The 23,494-nt window shown below is 32.1% G+C and overlaps 7 protein-coding genes and 1 non-coding gene across 8 annotated transcripts; 6 read left to right on the forward strand and 2 right to left on the reverse strand.

Annotated features, from left to right (window-relative positions):
• Positions 1–592: 592 nt before the first annotated feature.
• Tsp_04316 (protein twisted gastrulation) lies at positions 593–3,010 on the reverse strand. The gene is made up of 2 exons (XM_003375082.1): positions 2,353–3,010; positions 593–930 (listed from the first exon to the last, which is right to left on the reverse strand). The coding sequence occupies exons 1-2, from the start codon at positions 3,008–3,010 to the stop codon at positions 593–595; spliced, it is 996 nt and encodes a 331-aa protein (XP_003375130.1).
• On the forward strand, positions 1,832–1,971 carry Tsp_04315. Its single transcript has one exon. It is a non-coding gene; the product is annotated as a U4 spliceosomal RNA (small nuclear RNA).
• Positions 3,011–3,803: 793 nt separating the features above from the next.
• Tsp_04317 (NUC153 domain protein) lies at positions 3,804–6,741 on the forward strand. The gene is made up of 11 exons (XM_003375083.1): positions 3,804–3,869; positions 3,921–3,966; positions 4,175–4,427; positions 4,482–4,608; positions 4,663–4,748; positions 4,894–4,969; positions 5,031–5,247; positions 5,513–5,736; positions 5,949–6,218; positions 6,296–6,406; positions 6,556–6,741. The coding sequence occupies exons 1-11, from the start codon at positions 3,804–3,806 to the stop codon at positions 6,739–6,741; spliced, it is 1,662 nt and encodes a 553-aa protein (XP_003375131.1).
• Positions 6,742–7,176: 435 nt separating this feature from the next.
• Tsp_04318 (ankyrin repeat-containing domain protein) lies at positions 7,177–12,391 on the reverse strand. The gene is made up of 8 exons (XM_003375084.1): positions 11,608–12,391; positions 9,921–10,032; positions 8,856–8,944; positions 8,492–8,793; positions 8,061–8,175; positions 7,886–8,004; positions 7,618–7,736; positions 7,177–7,552 (listed from the first exon to the last, which is right to left on the reverse strand). Exons 1-8 carry the CDS (start codon positions 12,389–12,391, stop codon positions 7,177–7,179), a joined length of 2,016 nt encoding a protein of 671 aa, XP_003375132.1.
• Positions 12,392–13,133: 742 nt separating this feature from the next.
• Positions 13,134–13,775, forward strand: Tsp_04319 (conserved hypothetical protein). Its single transcript, XM_003375085.1, has 3 exons — positions 13,134–13,362; positions 13,416–13,582; positions 13,629–13,775. The coding sequence occupies exons 1-3, from the start codon at positions 13,134–13,136 to the stop codon at positions 13,773–13,775; spliced, it is 543 nt and encodes a 180-aa protein (XP_003375133.1).
• Positions 13,776–14,470: 695 nt separating this feature from the next.
• On the forward strand, positions 14,471–15,602 carry Tsp_04320 (hypothetical protein). Its single transcript, XM_003375086.1, has 5 exons — positions 14,471–14,636; positions 14,696–14,895; positions 15,039–15,098; positions 15,158–15,301; positions 15,381–15,602. Exons 1-5 carry the CDS (start codon positions 14,471–14,473, stop codon positions 15,600–15,602), a joined length of 792 nt encoding a protein of 263 aa, XP_003375134.1.
• Positions 15,603–16,472: 870 nt separating this feature from the next.
• Tsp_04321 (small nuclear ribonucleoprotein E) lies at positions 16,473–16,952 on the forward strand. Its single transcript, XM_003375087.1, has 2 exons — positions 16,473–16,630; positions 16,705–16,952. Exons 1-2 carry the CDS (start codon positions 16,483–16,485, stop codon positions 16,836–16,838), a joined length of 282 nt encoding a protein of 93 aa, XP_003375135.1. The 5' UTR covers positions 16,473–16,482; the 3' UTR covers positions 16,839–16,952.
• A 638-nt stretch (positions 16,953–17,590) lies between these two features.
• On the forward strand, positions 17,591–20,402 carry Tsp_04322 (tRNA-specific adenosine deaminase 2). Its single transcript, XM_003375088.1, has 2 exons — positions 17,591–18,050; positions 19,927–20,402. The coding sequence occupies exons 1-2, from the start codon at positions 17,591–17,593 to the stop codon at positions 20,400–20,402; spliced, it is 936 nt and encodes a 311-aa protein (XP_003375136.1).
• The last annotated feature ends 3,092 nt before the right edge of the window (positions 20,403–23,494 follow it).

The raw sequence follows: 23,494 nt of genomic DNA on the forward strand, positions 1-23,494 counted from the left end.
TGAAAAACAGCTTTACATACATACTGTGTACATAAATACAGTATCACTGATAATTATGTCATATAGCAGCAAAACGGAAAAATAATAATCGATGTATCACTGCATTTCATCAGTTGTACAAAAACGTATTAAAAGTGTCGGAAATTCAAAATGCTTGATTAAAAATAGTATCATCTCACTAATTATTATTGTGTATTAAATAACATTTATTCGCACTTTTATGAATTACAGAAATTAACAAGTACGCTTTAAAACACTTACATTATTATATTACGATACGAAGCTCAAAATAGGGATGGCGTAAAATCTATTTCTATCACCACTCCATGACGCGTTTACATCAGGTCATACAACAGTCGCTAAAAGAAAAGTAGGTTTAATTCATGTCTTACTGTACAAAAATTTTGCATTTCAAAATAAAATTGTAAATCGAAACTCAAATATTCGAGTTATTCACAATCAAATATAAAGGATGTGTTTTACAATTCGGTCAAAAAAGTGACTGCACATAGTAAGATTCCTGATTTGGCTTGTTTTAGTTACGGTTTCAAATACAACAAAGCAGATTCATCAACAGTCATTTATTCAACATTCATTTCAGACGATTCATTTTGCGTGCCAGCTTCATGCCTTTCTTCGCTGAGGTTTCTGTTTCATATAGAGAAGGCTGAAATATCCAGGGAGCCAGAACACCGACCCAGAGTTTGTATATAACAAAACATGGACAAAGCAAATACAACGCCCAAAAGTATGCATGTATAAGAGACAACAGTTGAAGGATAAATGACAGAATAATTGCATCTTTGCAATATTCGCTAATGCCTCCTTCTAAATTTAAATCAACTCCACCATCCAACAAGTGACCAGTATCACTATAAACTGGCTTGGCCAAGTATCTCATAAATTGCAAAGCAGTAATTTGGATAATCACTGAAATTATGTACAACAGCCAACTTTTTGAAAACACGTTTCCATCAGTAAATAAAAAATAATGAATTAAGAAATGACAAACACATCCACATGAACTCATTATTAAATAAAAAATGAAAGTTGATTTGTTTTCTTCCACAATCTTTTTCTGTCCTTTAGCCATCTGCTTTCCTTTCGTCGCCATTTTTTGCTAAAAACGTTCTCTGATGTAACAAAAATTATAAAATTTACTCAGTGAGACTAACCTACAAACAAATATTTTCCTATACTTCTGAATTTAAAAAAACAAATTGAAAGAATATAAATATTAGGTAGAAAAGTATACAACCGTAGAATTCTAATAAATAGATCGAAAACTTACATTAACAATACAGACGTAAATGGGAAAAGAAAACAGCGATTACAGTCTTAGTGATGATGATGTTTAAAAATATTAAAATTTTTGTTCACTGTGGCATTTTAAGAAATGAATTTATAATTAAAATGAAAAAATAAAACTGTAATGTCACATTATAAAAATAAATTTATTAAAAGTAGATAAGCACTTTTTTGCATTCTTATATTTCATAAATTGAATAAAATTTTTTATTATTTAATGTATCAGATAAATTCATTGAAAATTAATGCTATTTCCGTAACGCACTCAGATAAAAATCATAATAGTTTTATATCATAGTTGCTTTTGCAAACACGTTTATACAATATGTAACATGAACATAATGGCCAAAAATTTAATAGAAAAGACGTAATTGTGGAATGTTTATTAATTCATGATATAATGTTAAAAAATTTTTCATTTCATAATACTAAGGTAAATATCACTTTTTAATAATTTTATCAAAACCCAATCCTATTATACGCGAGGAAATGCATAGCAACATTTTATTACTATAAACTCTTCAGCTTTGCGCAGAGGCGATACCGTAGCCAGTGAGGTTCTACCGAGGTGCGGTTATTGCTGGTTGAAAACTTTAACCAATTCCCCGCCTTAAAAGTCTGAAAAACGGCTTTTAATGGCAATTTTTGAAAGCCCGAGAGGGCATCGTTTCTATTTTATCTTATCGGAAGGTTTATCATAAAGTTATTTGTTATCGCAATTTGTTAGAACACAGATAGTAATTGTTAATGTGTGAATTATGAAAATTTGCGTAAAGTATTCGTATATTTATTTACTGTTTATTACTATAACTTATCATAATTTATAAACAGTTCTCATTTACACAACAAAACTCATGATGTAGTAGACATTTTATTAAATGGTTCGTTCGTTCGTTTCGCAGGTATAAAAGAGTAACCCAAAACAAAGTCATGTGTATAATGAATGTTCATTTGTTTAAGTAGAAAAATTCAAGTTATGAACTTGTCATAAAAATAACACGCACAACTACAGTTCGTCCGGTTTAGTGGAATGTACGACATTACTTTCTAGTTCTTCAAGTTCGCCACATTCTTCGCAGAGAGATTCTCGAATGCCAAAATCAATGCAATTTTGACCAACACACTCGCAACATCCTGTATGAAACCAACGGTAAGCAGAAGCTCCCATGCTTGAACAAGCACTTCGACATTTTTCCACAGATAAGCATTGTTTCAGAAAAGCAACAGTACAATTCACATTTATTAAACTTTCCATTTCTTCACGACGCTGTTCAATGTTAAATTTATAAAAGAAGCCCGGCTCCAAAGTGGGAAAAGAATGCACAGTCCACTTTGAATCCGGCGACAAAGGTTGGGCAGTGACCAATTCAAAAAGACTTATTTGATCTTCTGCTGGATTCAAAGATTCAACATAACTTCGCATTGCCATTCTTGGGTCAACAGGAACCGAAGCACGGCATAAACCCACGCACGAACAACAATCGGTGAATAATTCACCCAAACAATGAAAACAATCCTTGCAACAGGAACAGTTTTTATTCACTAAATCTTCTGGTGTCATTGAGCAATTACAACTCTTGATCAGCATACATTTTGATACTCGTGGACCGCAGATTGCTTCACTACAACTGAAATTCCGCGTCAGCAGTCCAAAACTACCAACAAAAAGGTATAAAAACGTGGCAAACAATAAGATACTCATCACAGTTCGATAAGGCACTAATGCAACTTATGATACAAAAACGGAACGTTCAAAATTCAATCTGTTTGAATTTTTTGCACTAAAAGAAAGCAATTAAAAAGCTATAAACGCTACAGTGAAACTAAAAATCAAGATCAATTTAAGAAGCGCCTTAATATTTCACAAACGAAACTTTTACAATTCCATTTCATAATATACATTGCTGTTTCAATATAAATTTCAAAATTAATCACTGTTACAATTTTTAAATTTTGACATTAACCATCTGCGACGCAACCTTACAGTTCGAGTGGACAGCCGTTGTATTTTAAAGACTGACTTTCCTAACATGCAAATATCATCTAATAGTGCTTTTATATTTTAATTTTGTCAATATTATCTTTATTTATACTAACGTATCATACATTTTTACTGTCTTTTGCTGGCAAAACTGGCACTTAAAATTTACTTATTTAAATTTTTGTAAAAGCTATTTTTTAACTTATTTTTTAAATAAATGCTGAATTTTTAAAATAATTAAATTATATAATCGCTTTAATAATTCTACATAAAACTAAGAATTCTAGACACCAGTGTATGGTTTGGATTTACTGTAATGCTAACTTGACTTTTATTATATGATTTTTGTAGAAATATTTTTTCTACAGAAGTGTTTATTTTATAAGCTGTAACGATTTTTATTATTTATTATATTGTATAATATTTATAGTTGTTTTTTATTATATTTCATAAGTTTTAGTAAAATGTGTTCACAATTTAGTAGTCACATGTTTATTTGTTTTCAGTATTCATCATGTTGGTCACCAGTTTAAACGATGTAAAAGTATATAATTTAAGTGCTGGAAGATCACTCCCAGACGTAAGTTATTCAATGTAAAATATGTTTACATTATAAATAACGCATTTTCAGTGGTTGTCCGATCGTAAAAGACGCAGGTTAATTGGCAAAAGTGTTGGTAAGCATTTCATTTAGCGCATTTTTTATGGTAGTAATTTTTTGCTTGAAAAGGACTGCAAAGGCGAATTGAACTGATTCAAGATTTTGCCATGCCAGACGCCAGCGATACGGTTGTTATGTCAAATGATGGAAAATACATTTACGCAGCCGGTGTGATAGTTGATGCAAATTTACCTGTACTTTTTTTATGGCGCAATGTATTTTAGGTACGTACAAACCAAGAATCCGTTGCTATGATGTGCAGCAGCTTTCTTTGAAATTTGAACGTTGCGTCGATAGTGAAGTGGTTAAAATGAAAGTTCTCAGTGATGGATATGAAAAGTTGGTTATGATGGAAAAAGAGCGTTGGCTAGAATTCCATGTTCAATATGGTCATTACTTTCGAACACGTATTCCAAAATTTGCTCGTGATTTCTCATACATTGAATCAACTGCAGAGTTATATATAGCAAACTCTGGGTTAGAAATCTGCTTAAACTGCTTTTCCTTTGGAATATATTAAGTAATTTACAGGCCAGATATTTTTCGACTCAATTTGGAACTTGGTCAGTTTAATACTTCACTGAATACATCAGCCTCTTCGTTGACTTCTTGTGATGTAAATCCTGAACATTATCTTTTTCTTGCTGGCACATACGAAGTAAGTATTATGATTATATATATGTAATATTTGTGTGCATGTTGTTTATTTTAGGGAAAAATTCTTGCATTCGATCCACGGGTCTCAAAATGTGTTGGTGAATTAAATTGTACTTCTGTTGATCAAATAAAATTTTCGAGGTAGAATTTACTTTAGAAAATTTTTTGTAAATTATTATTTATTTGCTACATTTTACACTGACATTTTATACTTGATATAATTTTTTGCTTCTGTATTTTTTATATGTTGATAATGATTCTTTGCATGCTATTATTGATATTTCAGAAACTCAGTTCCATTTGTTTCGTGTTTAAAGTTTAAAAATGCTTTGACTTTTGCTGCTGGCATGGAAAACGGTTTGGTATGTTGAGAGTGAATTTTTATTTTGTATTTGTTATGAAATCAAATTTTATATTACTTAGGTAATGTTGTACGATATCCGAGGTACAAGTCCTCTGTTAGTTAAAGATCATCAATATGGGAAACCGATTAAAGCGATAGCTTTCAACCATCAACCTGAAATTGTTTTGTCTGCTGATTGTAAAATTGTAAAATTATGGCACGAAAGAGATGGAAAGCCATTCACGTCAGTTGAACCGAACGTAAAAATAAATGATTTATGTGCTGTACCTGATTCGGGTAAACAGAAATAAATTAGCAAGGTGTTCGTCGTATATTTCCGTTTTTTATATGCTTTATCAAATAGGAATGTTTTTCCTCGCCAATGATTCACAAAAAATTCTCACCTATTATATTCCAAGTTTGGGACCGGCTCCTTCGTGGTGCTCGTTTTTGGACAATATTACTGAAGAATTAGAGGAAATCAATCAAGCAGGAGGTTCATACTTTTATATTTATCAATAGTAGTATTTGATTAGTTTTATTTTTGTGATTGATTTTTCAGTTTTTGACGATTATAAATTTGTCACTGCAAACGAATTGGCAGAGTTAGGTTTGAGCAGTTTGATTGGAACCAATCTGCTTCGAGCCTACATGCATGGATACTTTATTGACAATCGCTTGTACAACAAATCAAAGCAGCTTTTGAATCCATTTGCATACGATGAATATAGAAAAGCAAAAATTCGCGAAAAAATTGATGAAGAACGAGGAAATCGTGTAAAAGTCGTGGTAAGCATTTTTATTTTTAAGCAGTTTTTATTTTATGAAATATTTTTTGTTGGTTTTTTTAATTCTGTCATGTATTTTGAAAAAAATTAACTTGAATATCTAATAGAAGTGCAAATTTTTATTTAAGAAAAATATATTATTTATTATATTGAATTAAACAGTTGAAATGTTGGAAATTTAACGTCATTTATTTATTTATTATTTGTTAGAAATTGCCATCGGTAAATAGAGAATTGGCCGAACGGTTAATGATGGAAGCAAGCATGTCTGAGAAACCAAATTATCCAAAGCGTTCGAAGAAAAAGCACATACCTGAGCAGAACTTAATGCAGGATAGTCGTTTTAAAGATTTGTTTGAAAGATCTGACTTCCAGATTGATCCGGAAAGTGATGAATTCAAGATGCTCAATCCCGCGTTAGTGAAGCTTCAAGAAGCCAAACGGGACAAGCTTCGCAAATGGAAACAGGAAAACATGGATGTATGTAAACTTAATTATTTTTTAATATTAAATGTTTTCATTTGTTTCCGTTTGTTTTAATGTTGATTTTTGATTAGGATGAAGAGGAAAAGCAGATGAGCCGTGAAGCATCAGAATCATCTGAAAACAACTCGAGTGTTGAAGAGAGCAGTGAAAGCTCTTCAGAAGATGATGAACAATTTCGACAGGTTTGTGAATTTTTAATTTATTCTGTTCGGTTCGGTTCAAACACGTTAATATTGCATTTATCCTGCGTTCCAATATACTGTAATGTTAGTACTATACTTGGAGTAAAATCTAAGTAACCGCTACAGTTAGCATAAATGTTTTTTTGCAGAATATCAAAGAAACATATCGAGAATTGAGAAATGCCAAATCCACGACGAGGAATCGAGATTTTTCTGACGAAGAAGAGGAAAAGAAGTTGCATTCATTTTCAAACGTCAGATTTCTGGAAATGTCGAATTCTGGAGCGGTTTACGGTTCCGAAACATCTCTCAATGGTGACGAATGGAAAGAGTAGGTTTTTGAAGAAACGGTCAATATTTCACTACAAATTGAATTGCTTTTTTTTCTACGCCTATTTTTAGCGTCCCAATTGAGAAGCGATTGTATATGCAGCCTGCATCGCAAAGTGCCAAAGTTTCTAGATTGCAGAATATGGAAATAGTGGCCCAAGTGAAGCCGGTGGGATTTTTTATTTTAATAGTTACTGTTGTCAGTTTTTGTTTTCATTTAATGATAAACAATTCTATTCTGATCTACAGAAAAGCGTACAAGAACGAGAACGACGACAGGAATTGCACAGACGAGAAAGAATAGAAGGGAGAAGATCAGCAGCTGCTTTGAAAAAGAAGAACTTTTCGTCACAACGACGATGAAGCAATTCACACAAACAAGAAAACAACAAACAAACAAATAAATAAATAGAAATAGGATAAACGAATGTGGTGAAAAATCAGTCGATGACTCTCCTGCGTAGGTATGCTTTCAAGGTGTTTGGAATATCGAATTGGTTGATAGTTTTGTTGGTGCAGAGATTCTGCTGTTTTGTCTTGTTGCAACGTAGGCGATTTTGAATAAAAACCCGACACAGATGCTTCAACGACTCTGGACTGCTTTTGGCTAACCAGCATTTAAATTCACCGTCTTCAGGTATGGATTTTTGATACGACAACATCCAAGTGGCGAAACCGAGCGAATCGCATCCAGCGTTTAGAAGAACCTTAATGCAGCTGAGCTGTCGACGAAGCATTTCTCGAATGTCCGCTGTTGTGCCTTGAAATCCTCTATTGATGATTGGTAATACGCAATAGTAAAATGGCGTGAATGATCTTAAAAATGTCAAGCTTGTTGTGATCTTATCAGCTTGTGAATGGGAAAGAGGTTGCTTATTTACTTTCTGTCCATCATGTCTGGATCTGCTTTCCATTTGATCAATAATTCTGCAATTTTCGCAGCTCCACAAGCGGCCGCATAGTGCAAAGGTGTTGCACATTCCAGATTGCGGGTATTTACCTGTAATTGAAAGTCGTTTAAACCGTCTTCAGAGAATTACGGGTAAACAAGAAGTAAACTTCGCCCAATCTGTCATTCAGATTGTGTATTTTGACAAGATTAACTGCTTTTTATAATTTCATTTTTTACATGAAAAAAACTTCAATTACTTTCCCACCATATTGAAGCATAGTAGATACGCACTTTACATTGTTGTGGATAAGTGCATTGAGACATAAAATGTGCAATGGAGTGTTGCCGTTGTAATCGCAGTGATTCACCTGCGCTCCTGGATATATAAATTGAAATCAAAATTGGAAATCAATTTTCAAGTCGAAATTTCACCAGATGAAGCAAGTAATTCAATCATTGCTTGTCGACCGTGATAAGCTGCTTTGTGCAGCGTTGAGGAGCCGTTGACGTTGACAAACAGCACATTAGCGCCAGCTTCAATTAATGCCTAGAAAATATTTCAGATTTGAAAATGAAGTATTTTCTCATCCGCTGTTGTTGATTTATTTCACAACTCAAGAATGGCAATATCAACACAACTAAAGCAAAAAGTCACGAATGGAAAGTTAACAGAAGAAACTTTTTATGGCAATTAAAATTATATTTAGCAGACGAGTATAAGACGAATATATCATAATTCAGTGTTAGCATGCGTGAAGTTGTACATGAATAGAAAGCTGCAAAATTAATCAAAACACTGTTTCAACAGAGAATCTTTCAGAATAAATAAAATTATATCTTAATTTCAAAGTATACTGTCATACTTTAGCAATGCTCAAATGATTGAGAGCAATCGCTTCTTCTAAAGCAGTTAGTCCATTTTTGGCGCTTGGGTTCTCGTGGTCCCACCAAGGATAATTGACATCTACGCCTAAAACTAAAAAATATAGACATCTAAAAAAAGGATGTTTCCATTCATTGCCTGCTTCAATGACACGCATCAGAAGGTTCATATCGTTTCTCATAACTGCAATATGAAGATCACGAACCGATGATGGCATACGTAGAAGAACAGGTACGTCAATTTCCCGACGGCGCCACAACTGTGACTGTTGCTCACCCATAGCTAAAATTCCCAAACTTATTAAGTTTTATCTGGCTATTTAAAAATTTATCGCAAAAGTTTACATCTTAAAGCTATCTGCATATCAATATCAAACTGTTTAAGAACCATTCCCCAACTATACTTTGTCAACAGTACATAATTTATCACTAATCTGCATAATTGAAAATTCACTGTAGAATAAACTGTGGAAAAATATAATATTAAAATAGGATGTGTGTATTACCTTTAAAGTGCGCCTTTCATGATAAAGAATTCATTTCAATTTTTCAAAATGAGAAACTCATAGCATACTGTAAGATAGAACTTAGGCTTTTATGTAATTCAAGTTTTAGAAAATAAATGCACATATTATTTTGTCTTTAAGAAAAAGTAATTGTTTTGAGCATAATTTGGACTTATTTTATTGCAAGTTTCGGTTAGTGACGTTCAAAAGTCGCTACAATTAATCTGAGAAATAAATAAATATCTACATAATTGGATATTCGACTCTCCCCAACATGTATGCAGTTATGCCTATTTTTGAAATTTATTGTTCAAACAAAAGTTTCTTTTAGCTTCTTACAATTTTCATTGTTTACATAATTTCACTATCTTTCGAAATGCTTTCTTATTTGTTTACTGAAATCTGATCTGATGCATCTTACAATGTTCATACTTTTTGTGTTTAAAGTTTTATTGTAGAAATAATTAAAATATAGATCAGTTGAAAATTAATTAATTAAAGTTGTTTTGAAGCAATGAATAAATTCGTTTTAAAAAGAAACATATTTGCAACATTGCAACATCACAAATAATGCTCAGTATGTCAAATGTTGTGGCAAAAAAGCAGATGGAAGAAGTTCAACCACTGTGGTTTTCCGGATTTCTGTTCCATTTTTGTTCGTCAGATATACATCAAAATTGCCAAACTGAAAAAATTACTTCATTAATGAAAATTTCTTCAAAATCATGTTAATTAATTAATTTTTATTTACAGTTCAATTCCTTATGTAAAATGATCATAAAATTGATACTCGCCTCAAAGAGAAACTGACGGCAAGCTCCACAAGGTGTAGGAAATTGATCAATATCACTAAAGCATAAATTTTTAAAGCATTGAGAGAGAGAGAACTTGTATAATGTATTACGTATTGATCGCAATAGCTTTAAATTGCTTCTGCCCTTCAGAAACTGCTTTCAGCAAAGCAGTTCGTTCAGCACAAACGCTTAATCCATAAGAGCAATTTTCAATGTTGCAACCTGAAAATTAAGAAAAAAATTCATTTATTAATAACCAATCAGTTCATTTTTCTTCAATCTTGCAAGATAAATAAAGCAAACAGATCAGCTAATCCTTATCAGCTTGCTGATTTGAACATAATCTAAATATATATGTATACATATAGTACGCTGCTATTATAATAAATGAATATTGCATGAACAGCTAGCTTTGAACTCCCTGTCAATCCATTTCGCTTCCTGAAATCGTGCTTTTATGTAAGTAATACAAATTTCATCTTACATTTTATTAAAAAAAATTTATTTGCACTTGAAAATTATTTTGTTGTACTAACAAATTACTTTAATTTCATGCTGAATTATAGCAATTAACTTTATTTATTGAATTTCTAAAATGTGTACAGCATTATATAATAAATGGAAATTGCTTAAAATTCAAGCAAATAAGCAAAATTATCGTATCACCAGACAAACAGTGCATATTTGTAATTTTACCTTTGTATACAGTGCCGTCACGGCAAAGCAAGGCCGCTCCAACTCTGAATTTACTGTAGGGACTGTAGGAGAATTCCTTTGCGGATATGCTGTCCAATATTAATTGAGAAATGCTACTATCCATTTTCCCTTGTTAGTATATTCACATGTAGAGAAGCATAATAAATAGTGTGCAAAACTAGTTTAATGCATTTAAACCATTCAAAGCAGCTGATCGTGCAGGTAGAACAGTAGAAACAGCAGAAACTGAATCAACAATCATTTTGTAAACAATTTTGCAATTTACTAAAATCAATAAATTTTTCAAACATGCTAATAATTGACATTAGTAATGTGATATCAGTTTACGTTGAAGTGAACAAAATTTGTTTTCTTCAATCATGTATAAAATGCATATGCAACAGCATTTTTAACAATTAATTTGTAACATTTTGCATTGTTAATATTTATTATTATGGGAAATTATTTGTATAATATTGTTTTACAATAAAATACATTTATTATATTTCTTTTTGAAAATTAAAAAAGAAAAATTTAAACTTTCAATAATGATCAGTTGATGTGCTGAAATAATTCGTAATGCGTTGATTGTTTTGTCAAATTATAATAAAGTATTTTTTAACCTTTATGATCAAAAATGAAACATTTACATGACATTATTATTTTCTTTAAAATGAATAGTAGAAAAATAGAAAGTATGCGCAATTTTAACAGCTGACAACTGTTATAGGTTGAACAGTTGACAAGCAATTGATCAATGTTTGTTTGAAACAATTTCACCTTTCTGCTCTGATAATTTCGTCTACGCAAGCAACAAACTTCGAGTCAACATTTATTTCTTTAGCTTTCCATCAAATTAAAACTACATGTTATTACTTTGATTTGCAATTTTTATTAATAAGAAAGAAAAATTGAAAACAGACATCATCATCAACAGTAATAAGAATAATTAAATTGTTGCAATACAATTCACGAACACAACGCTAATAAAAGTTATTCATTTCCTGGCAATAATCACTTATGATTTATTTATTACATACAACAACAAAATTTGCATACAGAATTAAATCTACAGTGCTCTTTCAAAGTGAACTAAGTAACCTTTGGCAACGATTACGGATCGACACTGATCCATTACCGTATAACGACAGGCGTAAATGGCTTTCCACGAGCTGGCTAGCTTTTCTGGTATTTGAAAACAATCCACAAATAAGTCGTTCACTTGTTTATCGGTCAAGAATGGATGTGGATCCACGTGACAGATCAAAGATATATCTTTCGATTTTGCATAATCAGTCAGTTCTTTGGTGAAATTACAACCTTTGACTTGCGCTACTTTCGGCTTCAGGCGCCCTTGGAGTCGATCGAACAATGCTTGAAGATCTTTGTCGTTCAGGTCAGCAACGCCGGCTTCGTGGATCAATCCCCTTTTGTGCAGCTCTTCAATAGCGGGCCAGACGAGTTCGAACTGTTTCGCTAACGGCAGCTTGGATTTACTGTATTGAAGCGGAGGCAACGCCACGATCACTTGGTCAACAGCTTGCAAGTGCAATTCATTCAAAGCGCTTTCGGTGCAAACGCGAACCGCTTCCGGATCCGGTGACGAAAGAAACACCTTCACAACAACCTTGTTGATCAAATTTTCATGCATTTTCACATTCAATTTTTCCAAAGATTTCCAATTTTTGATAAGCGCAAATTTGCTTTCGTCAAGCGGATCGCTTGGTTCCGTCTGCCAACGGGCCAACTGTATCCGAAGAGATTCCACCAGCTCGGCCGAAGGATCGCTGAAATCACGACTGCGAAACGTTTCACCGCTGGTGATGTCTCCGGTGTGGACGCGAAATTGATTGGCATTTTTCAAAAAGTCCAACAAATTCACCATAAGTTGTGCTGTGCAGGTCGAACAAAACAAGCACAATGCTTACTTTTCATAACACTGTACTTTAAATACATTGTTATTAAATTACTCGAACATGAGTTACATTTTTGTATAAGTACTGTATTTGTAATATGAAATTTTTTCAAATCATCTCTACTGATTGATCAATTGTTGATTATTTTTGGTATCTAGTAGATGCATTTTAATATTTATTTTGTAAAAATTTGAGCAAATAAATTTGAAATTATTGAACAACTTTTTCTATTGCATTTCCATTGTCAAAGACTTTTTTTTGTTATTTCATGTTATCAATTAATATTTTATAATTATATTTGCGTGCAATATTTGTTGCTAAACATTTGAAATTTCTTCTTGAAAATCAATATGACTGTATTAAAAGGTGTGTTTTCATTTTTTTGACGAATGATATTTATCAACCAATCCTTCTATTGGGAATATGTTGTAGAATGAATGATTCATTGAATTATTTTATTCAATATTGTTTTATTTTTTCATTTGCTTTCTATCGTTTATGTCAATATATGCAATGGAAGAATTGTTCATTTTTTCGAAACTCTGTTTCAGGAGCTGCATCTTATGCAAATGAATGCACTATTCATATGAAAAAATTGCTTTGTTCGGTTCGAAATATGCGTCCTAATTGTTCAATGCGAAGCTTTTCCGTTATTTTTGTATGAGAATTCCAGTTTTTTCAAACTGTTTCAAATATGAATTGATTTAGCGGATGAGACGGTATTACTGTAATGAACGAAGTGATAATAAAGTGGATGCTAATAAAGCGCCCCCTCTTTGGGAAAATCCTTGGTTTTCTCCGGACGAAACGTACAAACGGGAGGTAGTGGAAAGTAAAGAAGAATTCAAATGGGTGAAAAGACTGTTTCCGAAAACAATAATTCCTGATGTGCCCAAACATGATTCCTATCCAACACCATCCGGATGGATGCTACCAAAAGGTTTGCATAAATTTGCTCTTCATTTTTATAATCCAATTTCAAAACGTATGCAGATCCTCCATTGCCACTGCCTTACTATATTCGTCGAACACGTTATAACTTGTTTCCAATATACAGTGAAATGCGTCGCGACGAACTGAATCTGACGACAATGGAATTTTCTTTAGTGAAGCTTATAATTTTATACAAAATTGACGGCGACGTCTTTGTAATATTTAAAGTTACTTAATCATGTTTGAATTTTCTAATGATTTTCTTTTATGTAGGCGTGTGAAAAAGATTTGGTTGCTTTTCTCGAAGAGAGGCTCGGTCGCAAAATCGCTTCGCATGTTAACGAACCACAAGGAAAAATTCGAATACTAGGCGCAGAAGTTGTCGATATTGAACAGTTTCTTCTTAAAAATGGGTTTTAATAAAATTTTGATTTCATATTTTTCTCATTATGTACGCGCAATGTCTTGTTGACATGAAAGTATCGGTTGTTTTGTTTGAATAATGTTTCCTTTACAAATTAACATATTATACGTGATTACTCAGAATGGAAATTGAAAGCGCTTTTGATGATTTTGAAGTTTTGCTTTCGAAATATATAGAAAAACATGAAGCATTAAAAGTAAGCTTTTCGGTTTAGATAAAGCAATCAATCGAAAATTTATATTAATGTTTTCATTTAGGAACGACTAGATATCAGTGAACAGTCTGCTAAGTTGAGGACAGACGAAATTTTACAATACAAGAAGGAAATAGTATATTAAAGAAGAAACAGCAACTTTTAATCCACGTAAATTATATGCAATAAATTATAGAATAAATTGAACGGTGAGATTGAGGAACAGTCTGTAAAGCTGAACTGTGAATTGTTGCGTGTTCGAAATGAATACGAAGAACGGGAACAATATCTCGCTGTCCAGCTCGTAAAAAAAGCGGAAGCTTGTTGATTTATTCTGTCATATTAAGCGCTTTCAGTTAATTTAGCAAAGAAAGTCCATATTACTAGAAGCATTAGAAAAAGAAATTTCTTGGCTTAAGAAAGAGCTGATGGATCATAAGGTTGTTTTCCATTTTAATTTTTTTAATATAAAATTCTGTGTGAATGCAGCTGGAAAAGATGGAAGCTGACCAAACAAAAGCCGACTTACAAGTGCAGTTAAATGATGCCGAGGATGTGAAGAAAGCACTGCATGAGACTGTGGAAAATTTTGATTATCGTTCGAAAGTTTTGCACGACCAATGCGTAAACGTCGAGGAAAAAGTGAAAACATTAGCATCTGTCGGTAAGCTTGTTTATAGAGAAACAGACGTTTTAATGTCAACCCTAGCTTTTAACTTTCAGTGGAACAGTCAGCAGATTTGTACAAAAAACTTGAAAACGCTTTCAAAGTGCAACAGATTGACATGAGAGATCTGGAAAACGAGAAAAATCGACTTCACGATGAACTGACCAAGGCGAGAGGTGATTTAAATAACTTTCAAATGAAAGATGCTTTAAACAAAGTTTCGAACCATTTTTCGAAAACAAGAAATGGAAGAAAGGTTTGTGCATTCATTAAATCATGCGTTGAATTTACAAAACGCTGGTGAATTGCTTTGAGATTCCATTGAATTTGATATCCACTTTTGTAACATTGAATACTGTGAAAAATTAAATTGGAAATAATTTAAAACATCATTTTCAGTTAAATATGAACAATGATAACGCACAAGAACGTTGTGAAGAACTGCTGAAAGAAAATCAAGTAGGCTTTGAATTGATTTTAAATTTGATTGTTATTTTGTATTTTATAATTGATATCAGACATTGAATGCACTGTTAATGGAAAGTCAGCAATTGATTAAAGCGCAGCTAAATTTCAAAGAGAACGCGGAAAATGAAATTGAACGTCTTCGTAGAGAATTGAACAGAATTTCAAAAGATACAGTTATATTTGCTGATCATAAGGTGGTTAATAATTCGCTTAAGATGATTAAGTTTTGTTATCTGTTATTCATTTGAACAACATTTTCATTATTTCATTCAGGTTGAAAATTTGGAAGCGAAATATTGTGAAGAATGTCAAAAATGTATGGTTCAAATTGAGCAGTTGCAAGCGAAAATTACAAGCTTCATCGCAAATGAAGAAGAAAGCCGAAATGAAGCGCAACAACTTCGAATACGCCTACAAGCAGCCGAGCGCAAACTTGCCAAATTGAATTCAGTTCTATCATTCAACACTTTAACTGATGTTAAGGCGGAAAAATGAATTTTTATTAGAAATTAATTTTTTCATGTTAATTTTTGTTTGAAATTATGTTTTTGTTGTTGTTTGTTTGTTTTTTTATGATAAAATTTTTTGTCATTTTTTTCATTTTTTGCACTATTTTAAGTTAAAAATTGACAATAAAAAATATTAATTAAATTTTTTAACGTTATAAATTATACTTAATATTAATCTATTATGTACTATTCAAATTATAGCAATTACAGTATGCATGGATTAATTTCTTTGTATCATACTGTAATTTGATGTTTGAAAAAGTTGCATAATACTCACCTTAACAGTATGGTTTATTTTTTTATGAATAGAAACAGATTTTATTCTGAGGCACGACTTTGTATGAACTTTAGGCTTTAGCAATTAATATGTCTAGTAATAAACTATGAGGCTATTATTTTGCAGTTATATTAAAAGTATTATCTAAATGTTTGACAGTTTGAAGTATGCAAGTTGTTTACATTCCGAATGTGTTGTTGTAACATTTGACTTATTTTAAATTTTGATTCAGTGCAATTTCACTTTAAAATGATTTTGATCATTTATCTAAGTATTAAGCTGAATTCTGTATTGAAAATGATTCATTTTTTCACTCTCGTTCTATCCGTGGGCTGCACATTCGTTTCAGGGCAGCATCGTTGGCGCTAAAGTTGAAATTTCCAAATTGCTTTTGTTTTGTTAGTTTAGTATTTTTTTTGAAAAATACTTTCTGGTCATTAAAAGTCTATATATTATTTGTAAAATTTGAATTTTGATGATGATAGTTATTTGTTATTCGTTATGTATGATAAATGTTATTTTCGAGTTAATTTTTGAGAACATGAATACATTTCTTTTTTGTCAAATGGTTTAGATAATCGTTATCATCATGTCGTATCGTCAAGGTGGCCAACCAAAAGTTCAAAAGGTTATGGTACAACCGATAAATTTGGTCTTCCGATTTCTTCAGAGTCACTGTCGCGTTCAGTTTTGGCTTTATGAAAACACTCACTTACGCATCGACGGTTACATAGTTGGTAAGATTACGAAATTAGAATATTTTTACAGTTTTTTAAGCATTGTGATTGTCATTTCTATTTCGCATTTTTAGGATTCGATGAATTCATGAACATCGTGTTGGAAGAAGCAGAAGAAGTTGACTTGAAATCCAAACAACGGCGTCAAATTGGTCGCATATTACTTAAAGGCGAATGCATTACTCTTATCCAAGCGCTGCATACATAAATTACAAGTTTCATTTGCGGCATATTGTGAAACTTTAAAATCTTAATAACAAATTTCTGAAACTTTATTCTGTAAAATGCATTTCAAAGAATAAAGCAGTCTCGCTAAACTAAATTGTTATATTTGCCAAATTTAAATTAGTGAATCATTTTTGTTTATGATTTCTTCTATCACTTGAGCAGTTATATGTATCATTTGTTATCTAAATATTTTCACAGATAAACTAAGAAGCTTTCATTGTTTTGCTAACACTGGATGAATTACGGTGTCTTTGTGCACCTGAAAATCAAGGTTTTTTTTACCGTATTGGTAATATTTTTTATTTTTTTGTTATTTCAATCAATGTCAACCTATTTTATATAATAACTTAACTTCATAGCATTTATTTTTATGTTTTTAATTTATATTTGTACATTTGGGAAGAATGTAATAAATTTGCTGTTGATCCAAAAATATTGCGCAAGTCAGTTTCACAGAAGACAATATACGATGATCTATGAAGCACATTTAATTAGGTATAACAATCTTGATAAGACTTTACTTCCCATTTCTTTAAGTACGCATACTGTAAAACTGTGAAAATGAAACAGTTTAATAAGTGAAACAAAGACATTGACCAAACAAGGTAATTCTAATTTTTTATCAAAGAACTTTATTAATTTAGTTTATTTAGGTTTAATTGACAGTTTAATTTATTATTTGGGTAAACGTTTAAGTGTTGATTTGCGAACTGACACCGTGATTCACTGACAATGCTTTCCGAAGAAAAATGTTTTGAGGAAGCGTTTACTTTAGCAAGAAAGGCACTCTCAATAGGAGAAGTTCCAGTGGGGTGCGTTCTGCTTTATGAAAATGTGATCATCGGTCGCGGGCATAACAGGGTGAATTTTTACAAAAATGCTTGTCGGCATGCTGAGATGGAAGCTTTTGATGAAGCTTTTTTATGGTGTAAAGCTAACTGTTTCTCCTTTAATGATGTTTTTCTAAAAACAACATTATTTGTTACTTGTGAGCCATGTATGATGTGCGCAGCTTTGATTTGCAAAATGCAACTGAAACGAGTTGTATACGGCTGTCCGAATGATAGATTTGGCGGCTTCGGTTCTGTGTTGGACGTGAAAGAAACATTTGGTCATACGTTTCCATCAGAAATAGTGGCAAACTATCGGAAAGATGAATCGGTGAAATTGCTGCAAATCTTTTACGAAAGCGGTAATCCTAATGCCCCTGAACCGAAAGCCAAAAGGAAGAAGAATACCAGTATTGGTCAAAACTAAATTTATTTAAAGCTTTCGATGTTTTCATTATTTTTTTGAAACTTTATATCCTGATGCTACATTGTTGGTGCCCGACAGCGATAGGAAAGTACTTTTAAAAAGTAGAATTTATTATTATGGGGGCGCAGTAGGTTTATTAGTAATTTAATTTCTGTTTCTTTCTTCAATTTTACATTTATTGTATTCTGAAGTAAAAGCCTTTTAGTATAGCAGTGAATTTCAACACCAGAGATTATAATTTTATTATTTAATATTAAATTTGATTTGTTCTGAAAAAAGATTTTCAGGTTTAATTGCTACTGTTGGTCGATTATATTTTTGAACAAATAGTATGAACACATTGTAATGGCATAGCTTTTAGAAAATGTTATGATAATGTTTTCAATCTTCACCACTCAACAGCCATTTTTGTTTTGATGGGTATAATAATTATGATTTTCATCGTTTTACAATTTACGTTTTTAGTTATCTTACCCTTTGGTGAGCTAGTTTACTCTAACAATCTTACAGTTACTACTATATTTTTGACGTAGTTGTGGTGTTCTTGAAAAATTGCAGTTAAAGTTCATTGAGTTTTGGTCGATTTTTTTAGTTATTTTCTTTTGTTGAATACCATTGTATATTTTTCTATATTTTATTACGTATTCTTCTGGCATTTGCATTTGCATGTATAGTTTTTTTTTCATTTTATTATAGATGTTGATTTACCATTACTATAATAATATAACTGTTATGTAATAATAGGTTGATTTAAAGACATTCATATTTGATGTTTTCAGCAGTGAAAAAAAGATTTTTCATATATACAGTATGAAATATGTAAAGTACAATTTTTAATATCACAGTATCTTTTTTCAATCACTGTTTAAGCAGTTTTTAAACAGCTTTTAAATGAATTATTAAGATTTTGAAGGTTGATATGCGAGATGAAAATGGAAAGGCGTTGATTGGTTTCATGCTTTAAATTGTAATGGTTAGATTTATAATGCGAGTATGTGGCAGTGAATTTCGATTGAATTATTAATGAATATGACTGTTGAAGAAAAGCATTATTTCTTAGTACTGCGTTTTGTTAAAATTAATGCGATGATGTGAATTCCCTGAGTTTCTCTTGCTGAAGGGGTTTTAACTCGTTAAATAGCTTTTTGAAGAATTTTCCACTTATAGTGTTGAATTTTGATGGGTTCTTTTCTGTTGGCTTTTGATTTGTTCTCGCGACCAGTTTGGCGAAAGCTTAAAATATTCGATACTGAAGTTCAGTTTGAAACTAGTTATCCTCATTCGTGGTACGTTTCGGCACTTGTTGTTCTGTAATTCTGGTATGTAGTTCAAATTTGAGGCATACTAGAATAAAGGTATTCGGTATTTTGTTATTCTTTTTGGATAAGAACGTTTTTTTTCTGCAAATGCTTCGAACGTGATCAAGCAATGTATCAAGCAACTTTTTTTTCTGGAAAAATTGGAAATCAATACAAATTTTGCATGCAGAGTTCGATTTTTTGTCACTTGATGCAGTTTCTATAGAAAATTATTGACCATGGAAATGCGGTTTCTTTTGGTCAAATTGTTTGCAATTGGAATTAGCCGTTACGTTTTTGTTATTTGCAAACTAGCTACGGTTTGATAAATTTCTCTTGAAACATTATCAAATTTCAGCACGCAGTATCTTTTTGATACATTTATACATGAACTGATGAATTGTTGCTGTTGGTGGTGGTTTCAAAGGCTTTGCGCGTTTGTATTGACATGAAGAAAGTTCATTAATTTAATGTTGTTTCAGTTTTGCATTCTTTCTGCCTTACATTGATCAGGAGCTATAAATAAAGTTCTTATGGATAATGAGGCAGTGTTGAATTCTGTTCCCGAAAAAGACGTTCTCCAATGCGTATCGGCAATGCACGATCCACATCACAGATGCATGAATCCGCCATCGCCGTTGATTACAAAGCGTGAGCGTCGTCCATCGTTGTGCGAACGGGCGGCCTCGGGTCCGGTCCACTACGGTCGAGTGAGGTACTTTTGCCGCGAACGCGGCCACGGCTACATCACCCCTTTGGACCAGAACCCCGCTGGTGAAGATATCTTCGTGCACATTTCCGACGTCGAAGGCGACTACGCTCCCCACGACGGTGACGAAGTCACGTACAAGCTTTGCCCGATACCGCCGAAATTTGAAAAAATGCAAGCCGTGCACGTTGTGCTGCGCAACTTGGTTGCCGGCGTGAAGCACGAACGCTGGGATCAGCCAATCTCGCATCCCTGCCACACCCCCGACTCGCATCCTTGATCATTCAGGCAGCAACACATTGCACTGTTGTTTGTAATGAATAATTTTTTCACCGCATGCTTGTGAATTGCAAATTTTCACCAACCAACTCCACTACTGAACGCACCAGTCGTTCTTATTCTGATAATTATTATTCTTGCACGTAACGTTCTGCTGTTTCTTTTGTGCTTTTTTTCTTCTTACACTGCTTTGTACGTGACAGTGCAATTTTCACATTAAAATCAGTCCTTGCTGCTGCTGGTGAAAGATGTTTATCTATCTGAAAATGAATAAACAATTTTCCCTTCCGACCGTGTGGGAAGTGATCTTCGCGTTCTGTGACGTCGGTAAACTAAATCTCATCAATCGACAACGCTACAGTATGTTGTGAAGTTGATCTTGATTTGAACCTTTTTTTCACTAATGAAATTATGTTAAATATGAGTAGGGATTAATTTCTTTTTTTAATTTGAAAAGGGAAAATCACTTGTATGTTGCCAATTTTAATGCATTAAATATGCGAAATATTCTCATCTCTCTCGGATGCAAATGTTGTTCACTTGATGAATTCAATTTCCATATTTTCCACTACAAAAACCAACAGATAAAACAGAAGAAGAAGATAATAATGCTTCTTCATTTATTATCATGTTTGTTGTTTAATTTTATTTTTGTTGAAATGAACAGAACAAATAATATTTTCCTGCAGTGGAGGATAAATTTCAGTTCTACATTGTCAATATTTGCAAGCAAGCATTCTAGCGCAGAAGATGAATAGATCAATTCACACAAAGTGCATCTATTAGCAATCAGCAAACAAGCAGTACTTTTTGCGATGCTTCCTTTCATTGAATTGAAAAAATTATCATGTGTTGTGATTGGAATGTATAATTACACGACGTGTAATAATAATAATAATAATATTCATCTTTTGCGTGAAAAATTGTTTCAAATTATTACCTGCTCGATTATGGCGTTTTCATTAGAAAATAATTATTCGGCCTACGTGTGTTTGCATAGTTTAAGATATTATTTTTTCTTTTGCGTAATTCGAGGCATCTCGGAAAATGTCGACCTTGAATAATATGTTTCGTTTGATTCAAAAAAAAATTTAAAATTAAAGATTCTCGTTACTCACTGAAATATTAATCATCGTCAACAAAGGCGTGACCAGTGGGAGGTATTTTTATTATAAAATTTTTTGTTTAGCGCAAATGTTGTTTACTGAATGCGTCGTTGAATTGTGAACCGGGAAAACACTGCAAAAGTGATCAGTTGATATCAGAGAGCAACTGAATGTATATTTATTCCGTCAGGTAATTCACGTGAAATAGCTGCATTCTTTTGTTTATCCTACGAAGCACGTGCTTGCTTTCCTAACGTGAAGCTTTTAAATGTTGAAATTTCACGACTACCGGATCAGTTTGCAATAGCAATCACTCTTCAAATTAGCACTGCCTGAAAGTGTTTTGGTAAGCTTTTTTACCATTAATTATTATTATTATGCTTATTTATTTTCTTTTAAATAATTTATCCACATAATTATAACCTTGATACAACTTGGAAAAGTTTTATTAATTTTGCTTCATTGTGTCGATCAATTTCTTGTCATTCCAAAAGACTCGGTTACTTTATCTTATTTTGATTATTCTTAATTTACTAGAAATACTTGTAGTATCAACATGTCACAATTTAGTATTAAATTTAATTTAACCTCAATTTGGGGCAGAAGGCATGTTCAACTGATATTTTTGAATTGATTCAGTGCTGATTTTTTACACATTACTTGAAAACTTCAATTGTAGCGAACAAAAAGGATTAATTTCATTTGACAGTTTTTTTAATAAATGAACTTTTGTTGTTTCAAAAGAGAAAACAGAAATTATAATTTGGAAAAAAAAATCAAATGCAACACTTCATATTGTTCAATTCCTTGTTTGCAGTGTTATATATTTTTTGTTGGAGGGGCTGTTTAAGGAGCAATTTTTCCAGTCTATTCTCACAAACCTGTTCAATTTGAAAGTGTTCCACGTCCGACTGCTGCTGCTTTGTGCAGCGTTCAGTACAATTTTACCCCGAAGGCTATTCAGCTTGTCTTACAAAAATATAAACTTCCTTTTCGTGCGCAAACTTATTTTTCGCTTCATTTTCACCAACCATCAACAGCCTTGTTGAGCACGTTCTGCAAATTTGCCATCTTTCTAAAAAAATTTTTCTCAGCTTGCTTTGTAAGTTGTTTTGTTCTTGATTTGGTTCTTTTTATTTAAAAAATTTTTCATTTTAATTCCTTTTTGATAATTTTATACTTCCTTTGTTCAAATTTACAATGTACAAATCATCGCATACTTGAAAATCTTTATTGTATTGTTGTAACAAAAAAAAATTCTTCTACGTACTTTATATTACAAAAGAACAGTTAAGATTATTTTTAAAAAATAATAAAAACATTACTGATATTTTCAAATTTTTTAATTTTATAATTTTTGTTGAATTATGCGTGCACAGTTACAGTCATGCTTGACTTATAATCATGTTCAATTTCTTTTTTCAACTATTCCAAAAACTTTACTTTTGCCATTTACCATTTTCAGATGTTTTTTTTTCAATTTGTTTCTGTTTGTTTGTCAAAAAATGACATGAATTGTAATTTAATGAAAATATTCAATATATTGAATACTCAAGCAACTAAATTTTCCCCGACTGGCACTACCCAGAAATGCAAGTCGAATGTTTTTTTCTGCTTTATGTCAAATCAATGATTGTTATTGATAAAAGAAACTTTTCTTTGGTTATTACAATGATGATTGTATCGGGCAATATTTTCAAACTCACGTACGATCTCATTGCAACCAGAACCAACAGAAGCGTCATTGAAATTGGTGTCAAGTTGAACTGACAGATTGATTTGATTTTTATGTGGAACAGAAAAAATTATTCATTATTATTTAAATTTATTATGTAAAATGTGATGAGTATCTGTGGAAATTTTGTCAGTATTAATGGAGAAGCAGATTTCAGTCGACATTCTCTCCAGGTTGATTTGTAAAATTACGTAAGCAGAATGTTATGCAAAGTTTCTGTATAAAGTTTATTACATCTGAAAAGCACAGTCA

Source organism: Trichinella spiralis, assembly GCF_000181795.1.
Source record: "Trichinella spiralis strain ISS 195 chromosome Unknown Scfld5, whole genome shotgun sequence".
Lineage (NCBI taxonomy): Eukaryota > Metazoa > Nematoda > Enoplea > Trichinellida > Trichinellidae > Trichinella > Trichinella spiralis.

Bases quoted from the DNA above. Each gene is read 5' to 3' on its own strand.
- Tsp_04317 (XM_003375083.1), top strand. From the start codon at position 3,804: ATGTTGGTCACCAGTTTAAACGATGTAAAAGTATATAATTTAAGTGCT. The intron at 4,428-4,481 runs GTTAGAAATCTG...AGTAATTTACAG, and splicing joins TTATATATAGCAAACTCTGG to GCCAGATATTTTTCGACTCA. The intron at 4,749-4,893 runs GTAGAATTTACT...TTGATATTTCAG, and splicing joins GATCAAATAAAATTTTCGAG to AAACTCAGTTCCATTTGTTT.
- Tsp_04318 (XM_003375084.1), bottom strand. From the start codon at position 12,391: ATGGTGAATTTGTTGGACTTTTTGAAAAATGCCAATCAATTTCGCGTC. The intron at 8,945-9,920 runs GTAATACATTAT...TCAATTATGCAG, and splicing joins AAAGCTATTGCGATCAATAC to ATTAGTGATAAATTATGTAC. The intron at 8,005-8,060 runs GTGAAATTTCGA...TTATATATCCAG, and splicing joins TGAATTACTTGCTTCATCTG to GAGCGCAGGTGAATCACTGC.
- Tsp_04321 (XM_003375087.1), top strand. From the start codon at position 16,483: ATGTCGTATCGTCAAGGTGGCCAACCAAAAGTTCAAAAGGTTATGGTA. The intron at 16,631-16,704 runs GTAAGATTACGA...TCGCATTTTTAG, and splicing joins CATCGACGGTTACATAGTTG to GATTCGATGAATTCATGAAC.
- Tsp_04320 (XM_003375086.1), top strand. From the start codon at position 14,471: ATGGAAGCTGACCAAACAAAAGCCGACTTACAAGTGCAGTTAAATGAT. The intron at 14,896-15,038 runs GTTTGTGCATTC...CATCATTTTCAG, and splicing joins AAACAAGAAATGGAAGAAAG to TTAAATATGAACAATGATAA. The intron at 15,302-15,380 runs GTGGTTAATAAT...TATTTCATTCAG, and splicing joins TTATATTTGCTGATCATAAG to GTTGAAAATTTGGAAGCGAA.
- Tsp_04322 (XM_003375088.1), top strand. From the start codon at position 17,591: ATGCTTTCCGAAGAAAAATGTTTTGAGGAAGCGTTTACTTTAGCAAGA. The intron at 18,051-19,926 runs GTAATCCTAATG...TACATTGATCAG, and splicing joins GCAAATCTTTTACGAAAGCG to GAGCTATAAATAAAGTTCTT.
- Tsp_04319 (XM_003375085.1), top strand. From the start codon at position 13,134: ATGAGACGGTATTACTGTAATGAACGAAGTGATAATAAAGTGGATGCT. The intron at 13,363-13,415 runs GTTTGCATAAAT...AAACGTATGCAG, and splicing joins CGGATGGATGCTACCAAAAG to ATCCTCCATTGCCACTGCCT. The intron at 13,583-13,628 runs GTTACTTAATCA...TCTTTTATGTAG, and splicing joins ACGTCTTTGTAATATTTAAA to GCGTGTGAAAAAGATTTGGT.
- Tsp_04316 (XM_003375082.1), bottom strand. From the start codon at position 3,010: ATGAGTATCTTATTGTTTGCCACGTTTTTATACCTTTTTGTTGGTAGT. The intron at 931-2,352 runs GTAATGTCGTAC...ACATAATTTCAG, and splicing joins CGAACTTGAAGAACTAGAAA to TGATTATCCAAATTACTGCT.